Consider the following 22772-nt stretch of genomic DNA (forward strand, 5'->3'; position numbering starts at 1 on the left):
GGAGAAACCTGTGGTGAGGTAAGTATGCGTGGAACTTACATCTACCTGGCTCGGGTAATAAAAATAAAACCAGCAACAAAATGAAAATCACGGGAGAAACAAACCGTGGATGCATGTATGACCATGGGTGGCCTGTGAATTTTGCCCAAAGAATTCAGATATGCAGACAAAAGTGAAGGAGGGATTAAAGAATGGGTTAAGATTTACCGTGACCAGTTTCAAACCGACTGCACTCGCAGCTGCATGTGGTTTGCCTCATCTCAACACCATGAGAGCAAGCGTATGCGTATCCGAGGGCCAGGGTTTAAGTGCGGCCAAGCTGTGTGACCCCATAGACAGCGCTACGGTCCAAATCGGAGCAACTTCAGCTTTTTTTTTTTTTTTTTTTTTTTGTCGCGCGCCCAGCAATCAATGGGTGCGCCTTGGCCGCGTGATTCAGCAACAATATTATGAGAAATTAACAACGTAAGTATGACGGTATGGCGAGCGATGCTAAATGAGGGGGCGCCGCCGCCGGAGGAAACGAAAAGAACATCACTGTGTCGTGTGTGTGTGTGTATGTACTGACTGGTTTGTGCGTGGTTTTTACAAATGCAAGAAGAAAAAAAAAGGGTGTCGACGGAGCCAACCGCTGGAACCATGCCCACGCCCGGCAGGAGACATGTGTGGACGAACCAGTCTGATATGGATTCTCGCTTCGGACCCAATGATGCGATGCGTGTGGTTTCCAAAGAGCAAGGCTTGCTGGGTGTTATGCCGATCCATGCTGTTTTTATTCTCGAATGCCTTGTGGTTCAACTGATAAACTTAGGTTATTACCGAGAAGCAATGGGATGGAGAAAAAGTAGCTTAGACCCCTGTTCCCAAAAGAAATCGTTCTCGACGAGCGCTGGGTCTGTGCATTATAGTGGGACAGTATTGTCAGCAATGTCTCAGCGGAGCAGCCTCCTCCGTGTACCTGAGGGGTACCTCCCTCACCAGTTGGGTAGTTATGGTAGGAAGCCTGTGTACAGAGAAAAGAGAAACCGAATTGGGAAGGATAGAACAGCCTGCATCCCTGCAGTATGAGTACCTAGGTACCTACATCCACTAGCGTGTTAGGTTCAATGATGAAATACTTACTAAAACGTAAAGGAAAAGTTGGCTTCCTTCCATCTACGGAGTAGGCCGTCATCTTTTAGCCCAGAAAAAAAAAAAAAAAAAAAAAAAGTTTAGCTGTGCAAGGGTGACGGGAAGCCCCTTTGGTCTAGGAATTTGGGTCTAGCACTAGTCTGGGTTGATCAATGCCTTCTTGGGTGACGTATTCTACGTAAACAAGACTCAAAACCCAGGGTCCGGGGCCCTGTGAATTTCTTTTGATTCTCTGGCAATTATTCATTCGTGACAGAACGAATCAACCATGTAAAACTTCAGCTGACATGCAATATTGACCCGGCGCATATATCGCCAAGCTTTGTACCCAAACCGGCGCGTGTTGCGGCGATGCAGATACCGTAACAGGAGAGGATTATGGATTGTGTCGAGGAATGGGGACAGTAGTACTATGTATGTGGTTCTGTAAAAGTATACTATTTTGTATCGCTTGTCTATTATCTCACGTCTGTCTGGGTAAATTACCATAGTTGGCAGGTGAAGCAGTACGACATGCATGTATACCTAGGTGTGTGGCACGTTACGGTACAGTATGGTACGGTACAGCACGGTACAATAGGGTACAGTGCAGTACGGTAAAGTGCACTAAAGTACACTACCTAATGCCTCCATACAACCCACCCGCACGCAGGCAGAACCAGGGCAAGCTTTTTACTCTAGCTGGCTGAAAGCTGAGGGGAGACCGCGTGGGCGGGCGTAGGCCGTGCCCCGCCTGAAAGGTTGAGAAAACCCGGAATTGGGGTCACATCATCCAATGCTTGTGCAGCCACCCCCCCAACTGCCATCCGTCCGCGCGCGTCCTTTCCCTTGCCGTGCAAAACCCGGTCCCCTGTTTCTGCATTGAGAGGAGATATGATTGGGTAACTCGTTGCAGTTGCTCGGGGGGGCCCACGATTCGAGACGAACTGTTGCAGTTTCTGGGAGAGGTTGGGGAGCACAAGAAAGGAGAGACAAGAGATACAATACAGTACTATGTTGAGTAAGGAAGTCAGTCTTCATAGACTATTTACAGCAATAGTCGGTTGACCAAAGCCAAGATCCATTGTTGATCGAGGATGATACCTTGCGCCGAACTTTCCGAAGAAGAAAAAAAAAAAAGAAAAAAAAAATTATCAGACGAACTTTTCGTGCGTAGCCGACTTGTACTGCCGCCATAACCTCCCTCAGCTGGGTTAGGTCAGAAAGATCGACAGTCTCATTTGTTCGTACCCTATCTGCCGACCTGTCTTGTGTACAGGGAAGACCAGGGAAAATAAATTGGCAGTTGTTGGTCGGCTTTACTGAGGTACCCAGCAGCCCAGAAAGCCTAGCCAGGTTCGCAGTAAAAGAACCATCTTCTTTATTACTATTTTTATTGATATTTCACAGCAAAGTGGATACAGACCACAGTGAAATGCGGTCGTAAATTACTTCGTACTTGGTAATTATGGGATGGGAGCGACGTTTGTGGGTGTGCCTGTGGGGCCCATCCGTCCGACCGGTGGTGCTAAATGGATAAACAGCCCGACAAGCGAACAAACAGTCACGTTAGCGACCTGACGTGAGTGAAAGGTAAATCCTTTCTCCACCACATCGGCCGGCTATCCCCATGTCACCAAAGCGACCTCATATCCATCCCATCAATCACCTACATACAGGACACGGCCCGGCTATTTTCAAGGGAGGACCAAAACGGGAGCAAGGTAACAAAGGAGCTTAAAAGTCCCAGGTACAAAGAACAAAGACGGCCTACCAATTGTTTAGTCTCGTCCTTGTTGAATTATGCCAGACTTTTGAAGAGCCGCCATTTGTTGTTTGGGAGACTCCCGATGGGGGCTTGATAATTTCTTTCAGTTTCATGCTGGGGCAGCAGCAGGACGCAAGCATCCTTTCCACACTTACCAGTATTGTCTTAGTGGTTTAGCTGCCTTTGTCAAATTTTTTTTTCTGCCCCCATGTTTCTCTCCCGCTCCGCGTCTCGTCGGCAGCCAAACGGATCCCAGGGTAGCCAAACTCCACTATCCTGCATATCTCTAGTTCTCGGTCGCTTACGACAACAACTGACAGCATGCAAGGACACCTTTCCCTTGCCAATCTACAGTGTACCCATTCGTCTGCCCAGTCCAAGAGCATGTCGGTAAGGGTTAAAAGACGGCCCCCGTAGTGGGAAGAAAAAGGGAAAAAAAAAAGTTGTTTGCTTCTGCAATGCACAACACGACATCCATATCGCCCTCCCCCCCACAGGAACCGAGTGAGGAGCATGGTTCGTCCTCTTTTCCCATCCCATGGCGTTCCTTTTTTTATTTCTTTTCTGCTTGTTTTCAACATTGTCTCGGATCAGAGAGCTTGCTTGTGAGTTTACTCTATTTTGCTTTTCGGCTTTTCCTAACGAGCTTGATCAACCTGCTCGTTTACGGATGCATCACATCACATTCACCCATTTATTCCAACCCTTCCAAGCCTAATATTATTATGTTTGTCAAACATGAAGCCTTAATTTCCTTGCTGTTTTGGGCTCATGGTTTTTTGTTACTTTTTCATACGGCAGATAACGCACAATCTTTGTATGACTGTATTAGGGACGTGTGTATGTGTGAGTGTAAGGGTATACAGTACTGTAATGTCTTTGCAAGTGAGTGCATGCTCCCCCAACCGATTACATGTGCTGTGATCAGTTGCTTGTATTGCTCGCCAGATGGCCCTACGGTGTCTTGCTTCTCTTATGTGTGGCAACCCCCGCTCAAAGCATTACAAGGGACGCCACCAAGAGCCCCCCCTCCCATCCCATGCCTGCAACTTGTACTGAGTGGTCCATATCAACACACACCTTACGCACAGGCTCCCAGAGCGGTCTTGGTCTTTGTGTTGTTTTCTGAATTCTCTCCGGATCTGCCAAGTGTCCATGTGTCTACTAATTGTGGTTCGGAAAGCGTTGGATCCTTGTCTGACTTGGGGAGCCGGCAGATTCTGAAATGATTGGCGAGTTGAGGTACGTCGTACCTTGTCAAGTCAGCAAAAGTACCTACTGGTAGACGTAACAAGAGTTGATCAAGTCTGCCTGCAGTTTACCGTTCGGTTTGGATGTGCTATCGTCGAAAAGCCGTCATGTTAGCCGGGTTCCATACTTGAGGATTCCACCTCCACATGATCATGATCACAGTAGACATCAAGCTGCCTTTTTGTTCCCTTGCTGACGGACGTATATGTGGTCTTCTATTGCATCCCTCTATCAATCTCTTACAACGTCCCGTCAGCTAGACCAATCCATGTCAAGGTGAAAATAACCCGAGCCCAACAGCCCACGGCAAGCGATCGGAGAGGAATGAGCTTGGCTGATCACTCGAATGGTCTCCATCACACATACAAACATACATACGTACATGCCTAGGTATACATATGTCGACTTCAACCCACGTCAAGGAACGCAGTTTGACTACTACCTGGATTACACCACGGACACCCGCATCAATCCAAGAGCACCCACACCCAAATCCAGACAGCTGCAGCTCTTGACGAAATTAACAGGCCACCCGAAGAGCACTCATCACCGCACATCACGAAAATAAACAGAAAAAGAAAGAAAAGAAAGAAAAGCAAGCAGTACAGCCCCACACGACACAGTGTTTGTTTGCTTCCACGCTACAAGTTCGTTGGGGAATTACAGTAATAAAGAAAGAAAAAAAAAGAAAAAGAATACCAACAAGCCAGCTTGATTGCTTTTTTCCCAAGGACCAGGTGCAAGAGGAAGAACAGGAAAAAAAAGCAAAATCAATAGAAAACGGGCGCTCAAATTGTGTCACAAGAATACTTCGATTTTTGTGCTCCCACCGAGTTGCTTTTTTTTTGGTTTTCTTTCTTTGTATTCTTTTTTTACCACATATCTCTTCTCTTTCAACTGACCCGACGCTTTTTTTTATTTATTTATTTTTTGCTCGGCCGGTGACGGGAAGCTGCACGAAGTGCTGGGTGCCCACCCTTCGACTATTCGCAGGCCAGTCATATTCGGTGTCTGTTCCGATACCAGAGACAAGAAGTGCGCAGCTAGCATTTTCGCCCTGCACGCACCCTGGTCCAAAAGGAAAAAAAGGGCCCTGTAAGTACATTTACATACAGAGGATTACCTAGCAAACACATTGATTTTCTTTTCCCTTTCCGCTAGCCGAGACACGACCTGTTCGGCTACAGAGACCCGGGGACCCGATATCTAACGTTGCACACACAAGGTTCGATTTTCACTTCTTTTCTTTACTTGTCAACAACTCGGGCGCCAGCCTCGTTGCTGGCCCTTTGCTTTTCTGTTGTCTTTTCTGTTCTTATTCTTTTCTTTATTTTTATTTTTTCGTTCGTCAATTTGCTCTTCCTAATGTCCGCGGCCGTTGATTCATCCTCCTCCCATCATCATCATCATCATCATCACCACCACCATCGATTTTCGTTCATGCCTGACACAATGGCAAGGTCGGGAGGTGGATGGCCTCAAGATGCACCGGGACAGCAAAGAACAATGGAATATCAGTACTATCAAAACCACCCGGCGTTTCGCAGCCAGCAGAACCAAGGGCCACAGATCCCGCGACAGCACGAAACAGCACCACTCCCTCCCGCAACCAGTCTGTTCGCGTCAAGTGCGAGCAGCTCCTCTACTCCGGCCTTCTCATCACCTCCCTCTTATCACCATCACCATAGCCACCACTATGTTCCTACTTCGCCCCTCAGCCGTGACCCGCCGTATGGCAGCAGCCAACCGCCACGGCCATACGGCGGAGACTATGCGACGCCGGCATCTCCCGTGAACCAGACGGCTCCTCCGTACCCGAGGTGGTTCGACTTTCGCCGTTCTCCAGAGCCTTGCCTCGCAGCCAGCGAGCGATCAGAAAACGTTTCGAGCGCCGAGGCATCCAGAGCTTATGGGGCTGCCAACCAGCACTCGGGATCGGGGAAGAGCGTTGTGCGCCCGCCGAGCATGCCCATGCATTTCAACCAGCCTGCCAGGCCGCAACCAGCAAGGGATGAAGCGAGGCCTCCCCCTATCAAAGGAGGACTCATGGGGAAGCTCATCCCAGCAACCTACTCTCCCAACGGCAGGCATCCTCGCATAGCTCCACCGCCTCCACCAGTACCTTCTGTCGGTACTGGTGCTGCTCCCCCGCAAATGCAACTGTTACAGCACTCACCCACGACGGGATCGCGGCAGTCGAACCCGTCGTCTCCCCAGCATCCACAGCAGCAGCAGCAGCAGCAGCAGCAGCACGGCATCGACCGCTTCCCGCAGATAATACCGTATCAGCATGAGCAGCCGCAGCGCCGGCCGTCAAGACAGCAGTACTCTGCCAGTCCGCCGGTCGACTACACCTTTAGACATGGCAAGCAGCCCAGGATCGACAAGAGCAGAAGCGGCAGCAGCAGTAGCAGCAGCAGCAGCAGCGTATCGCCCAGGCAGGAGATGAAACAAATGAGCATCCACAACCTCCTCTCGAACAGCGGCGACCAGGACGACAACAGCAACAACACGGCCAGGGCGTCGACGGCCAGCCTGGCCTCGCCTAGGTCTATTCTCTCAGCGGCCATGCCGAGCCCTTCGCCGTCCTTCTCGACGTCCGAGTACCAGCTCTGCGTGAGGCAGCAGCCGGTGGCGGCTCGATCGTGCGGGTTCGGCGAGCGCGACCGGCGCGTCATCGACCCGCCGCCCATCGTGCAGATGACCATCGACGACCCGACGGCCACGCCGAGCCAGATGCAGCAGCGGCTGCGGCACCCGTTCAGCGTCGTGCACTGCTCCATCTACAACGAGACGGGCGAGGAGGACAACTCGGCCATGCCCGAGGACTACCGGCAGCAGCGGCGGCTGATGGGGACGCTGGTGGCGTCGCCCTTTGTCGGCAAGGACGAGAACGGCGAGGATGGCTGCTTCTTTTGCTTCCCGGACCTCAGCTGCCGCACCCCGGGCTCCTTTCGCCTCAAGTTCTCCCTCGTCGTCATCAACCCCGCCGACATGCGCCAAGGCCTGAGGACCCCCATCGCCGCCACCGTCATGAGCGACGTGCTGGTCGTCTACAACGCAAAGGACTTCCCCGGCATGCAGGCCAGCACCCCGCTCACCAGAAAGCTCAAGGAGCAGGGCTGCCTGATCAGCATCAAGAAGGGGAACGAGAAGGGCGGCAGCGGCGGCGGCGGCGGTGGTGGTGGTAATGGTGGCGCAAACGGGTCCAGGGATCAGTACAGCGATGACGAATACGACGACGATGGGGATGGCGGTTGCGGCAGAACCGGCAAGAGAAAGAGGATGCGCAGGAGTTGATTAAAAGCAGGAGTTTGAGAGCGTTTGTTCACTTTTCATTCTTCAGGGCTGACTATATCACAATTGGAAACAGGGTTTTCTTTTTTATTTACTCTAGCAGCATTTGCATCTTTGAAATGGCTTAGATTCGGGAAAGGGACTGGATTTTCTTTGAACCTCCCCTTTCTCATTTTATTTTGTACTATGGGCTTGCAGAATAAGTGCAGGCCAACTTATACGCATATAATGATTTGCATAGCAACGACATACTTTTCTGGTTTCAAGAGGTGAAGGGGAAAAAAAAGATATGTTTTCAGATGCAACAACAAAGGCGATTGCCAGATTATACTCCCTACTGAATGTATCATATTCCAGCCTCGAAGATGAGTAGAAACGGTGAAACTTGTGCTGTTGACAACGTTCGACGGAGACGTATCCTGGGTACATCTAGCTAAACTTGTAGAACCAGAGCTAAAACTAAACGAGTCTGGAATGGCTATTAATGAAGCCTTTCCCCTTTTGTTCTCGGTTGTATTGTGCAATGCATCTATGCCCAGTCAAGAGCTTTGTTCCCCATCGTGTAATAATTTTAATGAGGAAAGTCGGTTGCACAATACACCCAAGCTCCTGACTGGGCGTAAATGCACATTGTTTTTACCAGACCAGATAGTATTATGACATGTGAAAGTACCAAGAGCCCATCGTTTACTTGGCTCTTCCTGTTTTGTCAATACTCCGCACGAGGTCCCTTGTTTTTTTCCCCTAACAATCGGTATGGAGTTAGTTTCCTAAACATAGACCTATGACGGCCAAGCTGTCTTGACTGGATACCTATCCTTTGAAGAAGCAATTCTCGAAACCCTTCTCCCCCAAAAAGATATCTATAGGAATCTTACGTACCGGACATTTTGGTTGGCTGTACCATGAGAAAAGGGGGGACCATCTGCGCCTAGTTTAGAAATGGACCAATGAGAAAAAGGCATTGGAAAAGAGGCGAAAAAAAAAAGAAAAAGTGTCGAGACTAGGATAACTGCAGACATTTCTGAATCCGGTTTCTAAATGTCTAGTCTAGACCAGGCCGTGCGGGGAGTTGAAGACGTCTACGGGACTTCACCAATCGCATCACTGGTTTTGCGATTGCTAGGCTTGGCCCTTGTGTGTTATTTTGTCTGCTGGGGCGCCATACGGGGAAGCATGCAAGCTTCCTCCTCGACCTATCGGTATTTGTTTTACTTTCTTTTTTTTTTTTTTTCTTTCTTCCACACATGGTACGACATGTACATAAGCACCGTCGATCAAAAAAAAAAAGGTCGCAACTTTATATAAATTAGGTAAATCGTTCCGGTGCTACGGTGGTGGTGGTGGTGGTGGTGAAAAAGAAGGGGTGTGACCAAGGGGTGCATATGTCAGGGATCGACAGACAGTATGCACTCCGTCTGCATAGGAGGCTTTTTCTGGTATCTCCCATTGCTTGGTTGCTTCTTCCCCTATACGCCCAAAGAAGAGGTCTGCCGCTTTTTCGAGCTCATGGGAGGGCGGAGCCGACCGAACATGAACGCCCTAACGAGACGGCTCGTGATAAGGGGTGTATTTACCTAATCCCCCAAGTCAAGATCCACGCCCTTTGCTTTCTCAAGCCATTGTCATCCACACCTCTCAAGCGAAGAGAGACTTAGAAGGTACGCAGTAAAGAGGAAACCAATTGTCGGTTTCCCGCTTTTCGATATTTTCTTCTCCTTCCTGCCTATTTACGCACAGTATCTAGGGCCATGGCCAACCACTGTTGGGCCATGTCTCTGTGATGCGCAGCGTCTTCCAGAAAGCCAGCCGCCAGTGCAGCCTTAGCCTTTTTCCCCTCAATCTCAGCCAGCGGGGCATAAGCTCCCTCGATTCCCGACATGGCAGCGCGGGACAGGAGCGCCTCCCTCTCCTCCGCCTCGGCAGGATCGTCGGGAGAGAGCAGGAGTCCCAGGCGGTGACAGGCCTCGGGGATGTCGAGCTCGTACGCGACCGTCGAGAACGCTGCCTTGGCAGCATCCCGCTGACCGCTCTTTTCAAGCAGCGTGCCCAGCGCGAGGAGGGTTTGACACTCGAGGTCCCATCTTGGCCGGCGCCTCTGGTCCGTTGACGTCACCGGCGACGACGAGTCGGCTCCGGCGCTCGGTGGGTCTCCATGATCGCCTTGACGTGCCGCACGTGTCCTTCCCGCCATCTCCGCTGCGAGCAGGTGCTTAATTGCTTTGGCCTTGTCGCCTTGGTAGATGGCCATAATGCCGGACACGGTTAGGACATCCGGGTCCTCTTTGACGCGCTGGGCGTAACTGGTGAAGCGGTCCATAATTTTCCAAAACTCGACAGACTCGTGTCTCTTGGGCAGTTGCTTAATGCCGCGGCTCCAGAAGTCATTCAGGGCTAGACTCGCATTGGTGATGATGGCGAGGCCGTGGCCCATTTCGCCGGCGGAGAGGAGCATTTGCTTTCCAAGGTAAATGACGTTGAGTGAGACCACGGGTGGTGTTCGAAGAAGGATACCCATGTAGTAGAGGTCGCTGGCTGAGAATTTCATGTCTGAATTTTGTTTTGCCGTAGTTGTTGATTACTCGAGAAAAAAAAAAAATCAGAAAAGTTGAATCATCTCAACCAAGAGCAAAACACGTATTCACCGTATGGGGTTGAGTGACAGTACCTTTTGCTCGTATAGGCCTCCAACCATTCCCAGCCTTTGCAACTGCATCCGCAAATCTCATAGCCTCTTTAATGCATGTCCCAGTATCGAGACGGACCGCATCAGCCTCCATCCCGCTCTTCAAGAGCGCCTCCCGCTTCTCATCCCATATCTGGCCGAACGGGACGTCCTGGCTTGTGAACCTAAGATCGTAGTCAACGGGCCTTTGGTTCTTTTGCTTGAGTGTACTGTAAGCATGGCCAGACTGAGATAGCCGGCAAAGAGACCCGCTTTGTGAACTTGCGACCTGAGGCCGCCTTGTCAGGACGGCGGGCTGTGGAGTGCAGACAGCGGGACGAGGTGATGCGGTAGATATGCCGCGAGGATGCGAAGCAAAACGGCATCGCAGTAGCTTGTCCGTTTGCTTACGGATGAACAGCGATGCTGGGGTGGATGCTAAAGACATATTTATGTTGATGATGATGTCAGGCCAGCCAACAATCAAAGAGTGTTGTTACATGTGTCGTAAGCCCAGTGTTGCTGGACTTGAAGTGTTCATGTGACGCTGACAGATACAAGAAAAGGTTTTTTTTTAAATTTTATAAGATCGCACGCTTCAATTCGGTCTCATGCTCGACAAAGAGGTTCACAATACGGATATCCGATTGATGAGAAATTGACGCCAATTTCATACCAAGGGTCTCGTACCGGACGTGAGTGTCAAAACCACCCATAGCCCATGTCGCGTTTTCCAGAGTGGAGCCGCGTTTCCCCACAGAAGCTAGCTTGCTTCACCAATCGATTTGGTCCGATAAAGTGTCTCGCCCCCACCTTTGGGAAAAAAAGTTGTCGTTATCCAACATTCACTATGAAAATCCAGGGCGTGAATGAGGTGAGCATTTCATGTTGCAAGAAATCAAACAAACACAACAAAGGCCCGGAATAGTCACTTTTGCTGCTATAAAAAAAAAAAAAAAACAATACAGAAAATTGTTCTGGGACCTGGAAGTTTGTTGCTTGGCAGGGCGAAAAGAAGGGGAAAAAAAAATTAAACGCCAAAATGTGCGCCAAAAAGACAACCAAAAAACCCAAATCCGCACGGCAGGACGCCACACCGTCAAAAGAGCAGAAGCCCGCACAAGTCATAGAACTGTCGTCAGATTCAAACTCGGACGTCAGCAGCACCGGTGGAAATGGAGAGAAGCAGGAGCAGCAGCAGCAACCACTAGCCACGCCAGCGACGAAGCGCAAGGCCCCCGAGGATGCGGCCGGGGAGGACGGCGACGCACCCGCCTCGTCGAGCGCGTCCAAACGACAGCGGAAGCTGGCCGTCAGGGTTAAGCAGGGCGAGGCATCAGGGGGCGCCGCCGGTGAGGCGGGCAAGGGCGGCGAGGGTGTGGTGGTGCGCAAGACGCACCTGGAAATCTCGGCGCCCGCCGCGGCGCTCAGCAGCAGCGTCAGGAAGCCCATGGAGGCGTCGACGCACGTGCGCTTTGGCGACGAGGACGACGACAGCAACGACAAGTTCTTTACGCCGATGGAGAGGCCCACCAACAAGAACTTGTTTGACGCGGCGGCCAAGAAGGCTCAGGGTGTTGAGGAGGAGAAGGACGACGACGAGGCCGAGTCAGAGTTGGACGATGACGCGCCGCCCGAAGCGGTCTCTAGCCATGCCGCGGCGCATCAGGTCAACGATCTAGTCAAGCAGGCTGCTAAAGCTGCTGAGCAGTAAGTTAACCCGGGAGACGGTTCTCTGTGACGACTGGCTTGTGAGAAGCAAAAAAAGAAAAAAAAAGAAAAATCCAGATATACTGACATGATGCAACAACAGACAAGCTGCTTCAGAAAGGCTAAAGCGTCAAAGGCGTGACGCCCTCTTCAAGACGCAAGCCAGGAAGCGGGCGCTGGACGAAGCAGAATCCCCAGCCGCCCCCAAGCCAGCACCAGCACTCCTGCCGGCCGAGTTTCTCGAGTCTGACGACGAGAGCGACGCCGACGATGATGGGGAATCCAGGAAGGTGGAGGCGAGAAAGCCCAAGAAGATCAAGTTCGAGACGGCCGAGAGGCGGTCCGCCAGGCAGGAGGGCCGGGGCGTGGCCGACCGTCGCGACGGCGACACCGTTTACAAGGTCGTCAGGCCCGTGGCTGACACGCGGCTGGCGCCCCGGGCAAGCAAGCGTACCGCCTTTGACAAGAAGAAGCTCTTGTCGAGGGGTCGGGTCGAGGTGCGGAAGAAAGGTGGATTTTTGCTCAAGTGAGAGCGTGGGGACTTTTTTTTTTGGAATTTATGTGATGGACGGCCGGCGTTATGAGGTCAATATGGATGGCTTGATTCGGTACAATAAGTAAGACATCGGCTCGTGTCGTTATACTACTACTGAGAAAATATGAGTATACCCAGCCAAGGTGCTGAGTGTGTAAGACGAGGTCTGGAGCCATGACCGTCAAAATAGAAAAAGAAAAGGTCCAGCAACGATCTATGGACTATAAGAGTATCGAAGAACTGCTATTTATTGAGAATACCTCGTTGCATGATAATTGCCATTTTTGAGTGAGAAGTTTCCATGCCTCATCAATATGGCAAGGAAGCAACTCCGAGACGCAGTGCTTGTTTTTATCTTTTTGTTGTCCCCTTGATTTTCCCAGTCGTCGGATTCCAGTCTTCGTCAGACAAGCTCTGGTACTTCCAATGTGTACATATGCCCAGAATTGTGAATAGTGAGTAGAAATGAAACCTTATATTAGACCATGTAAGCCCGCTGTGGATGACTTGGACGTAGAGGAGAAACGCCAGCCCCAAACGCCAATTGCGAAAATTGAGAAATTTCAAAAGGGGAAAATGATAGAAAGAAAGAACGCAAGGAAAGGAAGAAACCAATAACACAGAGACTGAAAGAAAATGTTCACAAAATGCCCGGACGCCCTGATGATGTTCCATGCCAGATAGGTCTAGTCGACGCCCGCATATAAATCTACAACAATGTTAACAGCAGCAACGAGGATTTCAGCTGCAATCAGTACAATAACTGTGGGGACCCGGCGGGTGCCAGTTAGCAATCATAATGTCAAATAAACACGTCAAAGGGCGCAAAGGATTGAGTGTGCGAAAAANNAAAAAAAAAAAAAAAAAAAAAAAAAAAAAAAAAAAAAAAAGCAAACTCACCGATCCACTCAAGCTTCTCACCATGGCCGTGACTCAGCTGGTCTTTAAGCACTGCAAGCAAGTCCGCAATGACGTCCAGTCGTTCGTTTAGCAGGCCAACGCGCTGGTCCATCTCGAGATAGGACCGGACAGCGGCGTATAGCGGCTCGAGCTGGGGTTCGACCCAGAAAAGCTCTGGCGTGTCAAGTACGGAGCCGTTAAGGTGGATGCTGATCCTCAGGATAAAAAGCTCGCCGATCTGCATGTTGATCTGCGTCCTGCTAAGATTGATCTTGCCCGTTAGGGCAATCTGCGTCGGAATGTCCTTGCACGTGTCGACGGTGGAAGCGATAAGCTCCTCGAAGAGAGAGGTCTAGAGGGTTGTGGCAATTTCATGTTAGGAGCGCCTGGTAGAATGAACAACTTGGTAAAGTAAGCCAAAGGAATGAGAGTACTAACCTTGACACTTTGTGCCAACGCATGTGAAATGGCCAGCTTGGTCATGTAGTTGTGCTTGTCACGAAGAGTAATAAAGTCGTTGTATATCCTGGGCTGATACTCGCGGGTGTAGTAGAAGTTAAAGTGTTCAGTCTCGACCTCCTCGGTCGCCAGTTTCTCAGTCTCAAATTTGGCAATTTCTTTGAGAAACCTCCGCTCCTGTGCCATCGTCATGCCCCAGATCACCACCACGCCGTAGTCGAAGAGGAAGACCTCCGGGGTGTGTACCTCAATGTCAAAATCGGCAGGTCGCTGGTTGATGGGCTCGTGGTGGGTGCTGATCATTTCATCCCTATGGTCTGCCGAGCTGGGTGATTGATCATGGTCGTGACCATGGTCGTGGTCACGTTCTTGTGGGCTGCTTGATATTCCTGCGTGGTCCCTTTCTCTGGGGCTCTCTATACGTACTTCGTTTTGTCCATCTTGTACATCTTGTACATCAGAGATGGACTCTGGCTCCAGATCTATCAGGGCCTCCTGGCTGAATCGGGGCGGGGTGGCGTCGACATCACCGGTCGAGTGTCGCCTCTGTGTAGATATCGGCTCCGGTGAATCACTGGCTGCCTCGGCCCTCATAGTACTTTCATCACCGTTGGCGGCAGCTCTCGCGGCATCCTCGGCAGCGTCAGCAGCATTCTGAGCACTGGCAACTCTGCGAATCCTGGCGCCACGTCCCGGGGGCGGCGGGGGCGTATCTCGGTATTGGTACGGCGTATATATACACTCATCAATGAGCTTGGGGTTTGCTCCCTTTGCTCTGCTCCTGCTCCCCTTTAGCCAGTGCATCAGCCCATCCATCTGGTACTTGTTGGCGGTGCAATATGCCGTGACGCGCGGCAGACGGTCGCGATCTGCCTTGCCCAGCCTGGCGGCGTCTCGTCTGGCATTGGGGTCCTTGATACGCGTGTACTGGCTGTAGACCTCACGTCCGCTCTCCTCATCCTGGTCATCGTCACCGTCGTCGGCGAGTTCGGGCGTGGGAAGCAGCTTGAGCTTCTGCGCCTTCTTGGTGCTACGCTGAGGCCCGATCTTGGGTAGGTGGCCGGCCCCCGCGACAAGACCTGCTCCACCGGGGGCTGGTAGTAGATTGTTGGAGCCCGGCATGGAACCTTGGGTACCTCCGTGGGAGTTACGGCGGCGTAGTTTAGAGTTGAGTGCGGCCAGCATTGGCGGCGCGCCGGCGAGACTGCCAGTGCTTATTGAGCTCGTGGGGGTGGGCGGACCCGAGCCGCCGGGAGACCTCTGTCCAGATGCGCGAGCGACATCGATGTTTGTGGCAATGCGGCGGCGGAGAGGTTGTCGTTCGGGCTCAATGGTTCGCGTGACAGGGTTCGGATTGAACGTGACGGTTCGCTTGGAATTGGGACGAGGAAATTCCGGGGTAGTGGTCGGCTCCGACACCGTCGGTAGCAGTGGAGAGGTTTCTGTCACGGCTTCGGCCATTGTTCATCGGTCGGGGAATGAGGCGGCGAGGCTTGGCTGGTAATATGAGGCGTACAAAGTGTTGGCGGCTAAAAGAAAATCCAAGCCCAAGGGGTGTGATGGCCAACACTATTTCTGAGACTGTTGGTGGTACGAGCGCCGAAAGAGGTTTGAGAAAGCAAGCTGACGACGACGTTGCAAGAAATCAATCCTTGTTTGTGTTGGAGGGACGTGAGCCAATCGAAGCCCTGTTGTCACCTCGCCGTGGATGGCTTCGCAACTGGACCCCTAGTATCAGTCTGTCTTAACAAACAGCAAAAGCATCCAAGAGTTGTGTCGTGAGCTTAGGCTGGTGGTTGGGAAATGGATGAGGTCATTACTGTTTTTTTTTTCTGAAGCACCCGATTATTTCGCGACGAGTGTGCTCCACTCTAGCTCTGCTCCAATCTGTGCTTGCGTGTTGTGTGTGTGTGTGTGTGTGTGTGTGTGTTTGTGTATGTAACATTGTTAGTTCTGCGGCACGTAATTGTACGCTAAGTAGCGAATTTTGGTGCCCACAGCGGGGCGTCATCCATGTTGTGTTGGAGTGCCAGCCATTCAGCGTGTCAATTCATGGAAATTGCATCGAAAATAAGTTTATCAACGGTTCACCTGATTAACTTTGGAAGCCATGCGGATGCTAAAGGAAATGGGACACAAAAGTACAAAGTACAAAGGGAACTTGATTGCTGGCCAGAAATCTACCTATAGCAAAAGGTTCGTTGTGAATGAGAAGAGAAGTATTACTAAAATGGCAAGGTGAGGATGGGAGACCCTAGTGTCAACATCCACACCTTCCAAGCTTCTGGGATGAAGACGCTAGCATTAGACTATACCAAGAGAAGAAAGAAGAAGAGCATGCTGCTGCTTACTAGGAAGCTGGATTGGCAAGCATATGCGGAGATATATGAACCATAGTATTAATTGGATACAATATGATAAACATGCCGAGGTCCATTCGGTTTCGCTCTTGTTCTCATCAAAACATCTCTTCAAGATTCCCTTGACCAGGCCCGCCAATTCACTATTGGTATAACAAATTACTCAACGCAGGCATTTAAAAAGGCTCAAACCAGGCCGAGCCAGGTATCAATAAAATCAAAAAGAAAGACATAACAAAATGCCAACTGCCAGCAGCAAACAGCATGGGCGGCAATACGACATTGTCATCTTTGGTGCGACGGGTTACACAGGACTGTTCACCGCGGAGCAGGTAGCTGCTGCTCTCCCCACCGACGTCAATTGGGCCATCGCAGGTCGTTCGCAGGATAAGCTGCAGAAAATCGCTTCTGACCTCAAGACTAAGCATCCTGATCGCCGCCAACCAGGTAAGCACATTATATTAATTTCGGTCCCGTGCCGCACTCCACCATAAAAGTGAAAGGAAAACGACCAAAATTGAACAAGACAAAATAAAATAACAATCAAACCAAACACTCACAGCAACTGAGGTGTGCAACCTAAACGATCAAGACCTTGCGTCTCTCGCAAAAAAGACGTTTGTCCTCATTGCTACCGTCGGGCCCTATTCACTTCATGGAGAGCATGCATTCAAGGCCTGCGCTCAGAATGGCACGCATTACCTTGATGTCACGGGCGAGGTCCCTTGGACCTTGAGCATGATCAAAAAGTATGAGGAGTCAGCAAAGGAGACTGGTGCCATTATGATTCCCCAGATTGGCTTCGAGTCGGCACCAGCGGATATGTTCAGCTTTGCGCTGGTCAAGACCATTCGAGAAGAGCTACACGCCCCGACACGCGATGTCCGGTTGTCAGTCGACCTGACCAGCCCCCTTCCATCTGGCGGTACTCTGGCGACCTTTTTTACCATGCTTGACCTGTTCCCACTCAAGGTCATGGCCGAGGCCGCGAAACCTTTCGCCATCTCTCCAGTGCCACAGCCCAGCCCGCCCAAGGATCAAGTTTCCCTCTTCTCGAAGCTGACGGGCATGCGGAGCTTTCCGCACCTCGGCCTGGTGACGACCTCCTACATGGACAGCACTGACCGGCCCATCGTCGAGCGGACGTGGGGCCTCCAGCAGACGGAACCCGCCCTGAGGGACTACTTTTACGGGCCCAACTTCTCCTTTGGCGAGTACAGCAGGGCACACGGTAGGCTGCACGGCTTCGCCATGCACCTTGCCGTCGCCGTCGGGCTCCCGCTCTTGGCTTTGCTGTGGCCCCTTCGGTCTCTTGTCCGTCTCCTGATACCCTACCAGCCCGGCCAAGGCCCGCCCCGAGACCAAGATGCGAAGCAGAAAGTCAAGTTTTGCGGCACCGCGAGGCCGGACATGCCGTCTGGAAGCTGCGACAAGATGTCCTACGCAGAGGCTGATTTCACCGGGAGCATGTATCACTGTGAGTTGAGAATCTTATCCCGCACCCCTTCGTCTCGGTCATTGGAGCTGACTTGAGTGAATTCGACTATTAGTGACAGCCATATGCCTTGCCCGAGGGGCGCAAACCATACTGGAGCAGTATGAAAGTCTCCAGCTGAAAGGCGGTGTCTATACGCCTGCCAGTCTCGGCCAGGGCTTCATTGACCGCGCGGGGGAAGACGGCTTTGAGATCAAGAGCAGAATTGTTAAGAGCTAGCGCAGGAGCAATTACCACTAATTCTGACATTCCCCTTCCGACACCTGCAGCTAGTCTAGTCAAAGCTGTACCTACCTATTAAATAAAAAAACCCTCCAACCAACCTGGTACTTTGTTTGACAGAATGATTGATTGATGGATAGTCCGCAATTTATATTAGCAGCCATGGACACTGCGTCAGCTGGCATGTATTCGCCCAAGTCACAGTAACTATCACTTGTTCATCTCCGCTTGACCTAACCAATGTAGAGAACAGACTCCCCTACGTAATTTGCTAATCGCTGCCCTCTTTTAGTTTTGAGGGGTTCCCTCGCGCCGAATTTGGATACTGGTGGACCAGCAGAAGATGAGGTCATACATCACTCCGGTAGACCAATCATGGCGGAAGACAAGCCCTCATCCCTGCACATATCGAGACGAAAGTAGAAATCCACGGACGGTGGCGTGGCAATACTACAACCAGGGACTTACAACCACATCATCTCTGTCTTTCTATCCATACAAGCCATACTAAGCTCTGATCAGGGTCGCTGCTACCACGGGTTTGCATTCATTCGGCTCCTCCAATAGCTGCTGTTCCCATACAACTGCTGGGCCACATTTGTGAGGTAACCCCTGTGTATCCATGATGTAAGCTGTAAGCCTTGTTACCCCAGTTTCTGGCCCTGAGATCCTTTTTTGGGGTTTCCCCCGACCTTACACACTTCCGACTATCCACCCATCGAACCACGTCTGGAGCAAATCCTCCCCAGGCTGAAGTGGGACTTTTGGTTGGAAATTCGGTACTGTTCCTTGTACTCTTAATCTACCCATGCTGAGGCAAAGTTGATCGACGGAGACATTGGCGAACAATGTACCCTTCTTTTTTTTTATCCATTCGGCAGTTAATAAGGGTGATAGAAAATTGGCTTAAGCCCTGCCAAATACTTGGTACTAATGACGCGTTATTGTAACCGGGTGTTTCATGCTTTCTCGTTCCTTGATGTCTGAGAAGTCTTGGAGGCTTTTAATCTGTCTCTAGAGCCTGTCGTTCTGCATTCCACATGTCCAGCTCTTTTTCTGGCTTTGCCTCAAAGTTTCCAGATATACTCCATATTATTCACTGCTAGACTAGACTATGTCTTATACCCCTTGACCGATTTTACACAGCCCGAGATTAGAACCATTCTTCCATTCGTCACCGTGCTTTATCTGGCTGTGATATCTTTCCGTAACAGCCAATCCCGGTGACCTCATCGGCAGACCTTGCAAGAGCATAAGGGGGAAAAAAGGGCTGTGGCAAGATTGCATACACCCACACACCATAGCATAATACCCGTTTTTTTTTTCGAGTCGCCTAGAAAATAAGGGCTGGAATACAAATAAAACCCTTGGCCTAAAAAAAGACCAAACCATGTCACTACATAGCAAAGTCCGCGCTCGTGGCATCTCCAGCCCATGCACAGAAACGTCAGCCACAGATCGAGACTCGCCTGACCCCCGCCTGCATCGCCCGAGTTTCAACGCCAACAACACCCAGGACCGGTTACGCGAGGGCGCCAGGCGTCCACACCGCAGCACGATGCCGACCAACATCAGGCGGGACCGCAAATCCCTCTTTAAAGAGGTCGGCTTGCTGGACGACGACGAGCCTGAGGATTTTGGGGGTGGCAGCGAGAGGACTGTGCCGAGCCCCTTGTCGAACAAGGAGTTTGGAACCATCACTGGCATATCGCCCGCGTCGACATTTGATAACCACGACGACGGCGACGACCGAAATACAGCTTCGGGACAACGGCAGGACGCCGCCCCCGCCCCTGCTGCTTCGGCATATACGAAGACGAGCAGGACGACACGAGGAGCTGGCGAGGGTGCACAGCAGGAGGACAGGGGGCCAGCCGGGGCACGGCAGCTGCAGCCGTCGTCGCAGGAGAACCAAAAGATGCCGTGGTACAGCAGGCTGGCGCGGCAGGGGAGGCCGAGGATAAGAGCAGCCGCCGCCAGTGCGACGCCCCCTCCCGTAGCCACGAGTCTCTCCAGATTCACAATGATCGCCATGCTCATTGCTGTCGTTCTTCCTGCCTTTAGCTACAATAGCGGCCGACGGACCGTCGACATCGCGGGCGCCGATGCCGGCGTCGTCAGGAGCCGGGGCGTATTCGACGACAAGCAACAACACCAACAGCGCCCCTGGTCGCCCGACGTCGCTGGGGAGCTCAACTTGCTTGAGGCCAGGCAGAGCAGCCCCACGCAGGTCTGCGCGCGATGGGCACACCACAGTGAGTTGTTTGACGACTGGGGAGTTTAGGAAGATTGTCTCGAGAGCTGGAGCTGGAGCTGGAGCCGAGATTTTGACTGACAAAATTGCGATCTGCAGCCGCATTGCTTAACGGGACCGTTTACATATACGGTGGCCAAAGCAAGAGCAATCCTACGCAACAAAACGACAAATGGAGTAAGCAGACAAACAATGTGCCGAATGCTTGGAAGAGCTTCCCACCGATCACCTCACTAACAGGCATGAAATTACCCCTAACAACCTAGACAACAACTTCCTCACACTCGACCTCACAAAATCCTGGGACGTAAAGTCCCCCGTCCTCAACGGGCTTCCCACACCATCTGGTCCACCCAAGGTCTCCCTGGGCTACCTCTGGAACGACTACAACAACTTGTACTTGTACGGTGGACAGTTTGCCGACGACGCCCAGGGCGTGGAGGTCGGCCCGTCGACCGTCTGGAAGTACTCAGTCAAGAGCAGCACTTGGTCCGAGGACAAGGAGCCCGAGACGTCGGACGGCAAGTACTCGGAGCCGGGTGGGCAGAGGGTCCAGCGCTCCGCCGAGGGCGCAGGCCTCTCGGTCCCGGAGCTGGGCCTGAGTTGGTACTTTGGAGGCCACCTGGACACGTGGACGACGCCCGGCTGGTCCAACCAGATCTGGCGCGTCTACCTCAAGTCGCTCCTCGAGTTCACCCACCCTGGCTACTCCAACCCCGCAGTCAAGTCGCTCGAAGACAAGGGCGCCGGCGAGTTTGGCGCCTATCGCAACATAACCGAGGGTGGTTTGCAAAAGGACAATGCGTTCTACGAACGGGCCGACGGCGCACTCGTCTTCATCCCTGGGTGGGGGAAGAAGGGCGTTCTGATCGGCCTCGGCGGCGGCACCAACACCACCTTTTCTAACAACCTCGGCACCCTCGACGTCTATGACATTGAGAGCTCTGAGTGGTACCACCAGGAGACGTCTGGCATCCCGCCTTCGGTCCGCGTCAACCTGTGCGCCGTGGTGGCGTCTGCGCCGGACGCGTCCAGCTTCCAGGTCTACGTCTTTGGCGGGCAGAACCTCGAACCTTATGTAAGGTCTATCCAATTCCACGTTTTGCTAGAATATGAGCCAGTCATTCCCTCCCACCACATCTGCAAAGAGCTGACCCTGTATACCGCCGTTCCCCAAAACACAGAAAGACCAGGTCCAGTACGACGACATGTACATTCTCACCATCCCGGCCTTCACCTGGGTCAAGGTTGACAAGCAAGGCAAGAACCAGCCGTCGGCGCGCGCCGGACACACGTGCAACATGCGCGACGGGCAAATCATCACCATCGGCGGCTTCCTGGGCGTCGACTCGGCCTGCGACTCGCCGGGCATCTACGTCTTCGACGCCAGCAGGCTCGAGTGGAAGGACAAGTTTGACGCCGCCGACCACCGAGCCGACCTCAGCCCCGAAAACTCGGTCATGGCGGGCAGCTACGGCTACAAGGTGCCCCAAAAGGTCGCCGACGTCATCGGCGGCGGTCCGGAGGGCAGCGCCACCATCACGGCCCCCGTATCTCGCGCCACCGACGGTCCCTTCGCCACCGGCAAGTCCCCCGTCTTCACCATCACTGCCGGGGGCACCGTCACGCAGACGGCATGGGGTCCCGGCGCCACGGCCGAGGGCGGACCGGGAGGTGGTGGCGACGGTGGCACACAGCAGCAGGAGGAAAACAGGAAACCTCCCGCCGGGCTCATCGCCGCGGCGGTGCTGGCGGGGCTCGCGGGCCTGCTGGCGGGATACCTGGGCTTCTGCGCGTGGCTGTACCGGCGGCAGGTGCGCGCGTACCGGACGCACCTGGCGGTGGCGAACCGGTACTCTGGCGGCAACGCGACGGCATCGCACGCCAGCCTGGGCGGCATGGCGGCCGCCTTCTTTGGGAGGAAGCGCAGCAAGCTGGGCAGCAAGGACAGCAAGTGGAGCGGCGGCGGCGGCGGCTCGCAGAGGCAGCAGCGACGCTGGGGGAGCAGCAGGGTGCCGGCGGGCCAGCCGGGCATAGGGGGCGAGTTCATTGGCGGTGACGATGAGAAGCCACTGCATGGCAAGCACTTCTCAGTGGGACAGGAGAGCTTTGCGTGGGTCGGCAGGCCGAGCCAGGATCCTGCGGGGCCGGTGCTGGGCCCCTGGCTGGGACCAGACGGGTCGACGCCCGGGTCCGGGACGACGGCGACGAAAAGTGGACGACCGTCTCCATTTGCGTACGGTGGTAGTGGGAGCGGTATCACTTTCGAGCCACCGAGTGGTGGCAGTGGTAGCGGGCCATCGAGGCCTAGGACGAGTGGCAGTGCGTCGTCGACCGAAGGTTTGCTTGACGGGCAGGACATGAGCTTCTTTTCTGTCGTGATGGCACCGAGGAGGGCGTTGCGGGTCGTCAATGGACTTGAGGATGGGGAAAAGGAGCAGCATGACAACGATCGATGATGGATATACACGTACAGATGATGCATTTAACGTTTTTGCGCCGACCCTATGTACCCTAGGTATGTGAACATACACGTAGAAGGGAATTGATTGAATACATCAAAAATAAAGTCCTCGATATATACGTGCCATTCTACAAGGGCTCGTGTATGCATAGCGAGCTGAAATGTAGCAGACACGAGTCTTGACTTGTGATCTGGGTCAAGAGCTCAGGTTTGCTTCGTTTCTCCATCTCGACCATTTTCCCGGCATTGTAGCCAGGAGCTTGACGCGACGCCGACTGGCTG

The 22772-nt window shown here is 52.6% G+C and overlaps 6 protein-coding genes across 6 annotated transcripts; 4 read left to right on the top strand and 2 right to left on the bottom strand.

The window, feature by feature from the left end:
• Nucleotides 1-5581: 5581 nt before the first annotated feature.
• Nucleotides 5582-7429, top strand: PpBr36_09022 (uncharacterized protein; the record flags this gene model as incomplete). The annotated part of the gene is made up of 1 exon (XM_029896146.1): nucleotides 5582-7429. One exon carries the CDS (start codon nucleotides 5582-5584, stop codon nucleotides 7427-7429), a length of 1848 nt encoding a protein of 615 aa, XP_029747287.1.
• Nucleotides 7430-9152: 1723 nt separating this feature from the next.
• On the bottom strand, nucleotides 9153-10539 carry PpBr36_09023 (uncharacterized protein; the record flags this gene model as incomplete). Its single annotated transcript, XM_029896147.1, has 2 exons — nucleotides 9153-9976; nucleotides 10095-10539. The coding sequence occupies 2 exons, from the start codon at nucleotides 10537-10539 to the stop codon at nucleotides 9153-9155; spliced, it is 1269 nt and encodes a 422-aa protein (XP_029747286.1).
• A 594-nt stretch (nucleotides 10540-11133) lies between these two features.
• PpBr36_09024 (uncharacterized protein) lies at nucleotides 11134-12331 on the top strand (the record flags this gene model as incomplete). The annotated part of the gene is made up of 2 exons (XM_029896148.1): nucleotides 11134-11801; nucleotides 11905-12331. 2 exons carry the CDS (start codon nucleotides 11134-11136, stop codon nucleotides 12329-12331), a joined length of 1095 nt encoding a protein of 364 aa, XP_029747293.1.
• Nucleotides 12332-13022: 691 nt separating this feature from the next.
• On the bottom strand, nucleotides 13023-15156 carry PpBr36_09025 (uncharacterized protein; the record flags this gene model as incomplete). Its single annotated transcript, XM_029896149.1, has 3 exons — nucleotides 13023-13099; nucleotides 13237-13588; nucleotides 13675-15156. 3 exons carry the CDS (start codon nucleotides 15154-15156, stop codon nucleotides 13023-13025), a joined length of 1911 nt encoding a protein of 636 aa, XP_029747292.1.
• Nucleotides 15157-16294: 1138 nt separating this feature from the next.
• Nucleotides 16295-17769, top strand: PpBr36_09026 (uncharacterized protein; the record flags this gene model as incomplete). The annotated part of the gene is made up of 3 exons (XM_029896150.1): nucleotides 16295-16502; nucleotides 16618-17532; nucleotides 17606-17769. 3 exons carry the CDS (start codon nucleotides 16295-16297, stop codon nucleotides 17767-17769), a joined length of 1287 nt encoding a protein of 428 aa, XP_029747291.1.
• Nucleotides 17770-19162: 1393 nt separating this feature from the next.
• PpBr36_09027 (uncharacterized protein) lies at nucleotides 19163-22485 on the top strand (the record flags this gene model as incomplete). The annotated part of the gene is made up of 4 exons (XM_029896151.1): nucleotides 19163-20027; nucleotides 20126-20203; nucleotides 20293-21104; nucleotides 21211-22485. 4 exons carry the CDS (start codon nucleotides 19163-19165, stop codon nucleotides 22483-22485), a joined length of 3030 nt encoding a protein of 1009 aa, XP_029747290.1.
• Nucleotides 22486-22772: the final 287 nt, after the last annotated feature.

The sequence above is a fragment of the Pyricularia pennisetigena genome, chromosome 5 (assembly GCF_004337985.1).
Source record: "Pyricularia pennisetigena strain Br36 chromosome 5, whole genome shotgun sequence".
Classification (NCBI taxonomy): Eukaryota; Fungi; Ascomycota; class Sordariomycetes; order Magnaporthales; family Pyriculariaceae; genus Pyricularia; species Pyricularia pennisetigena.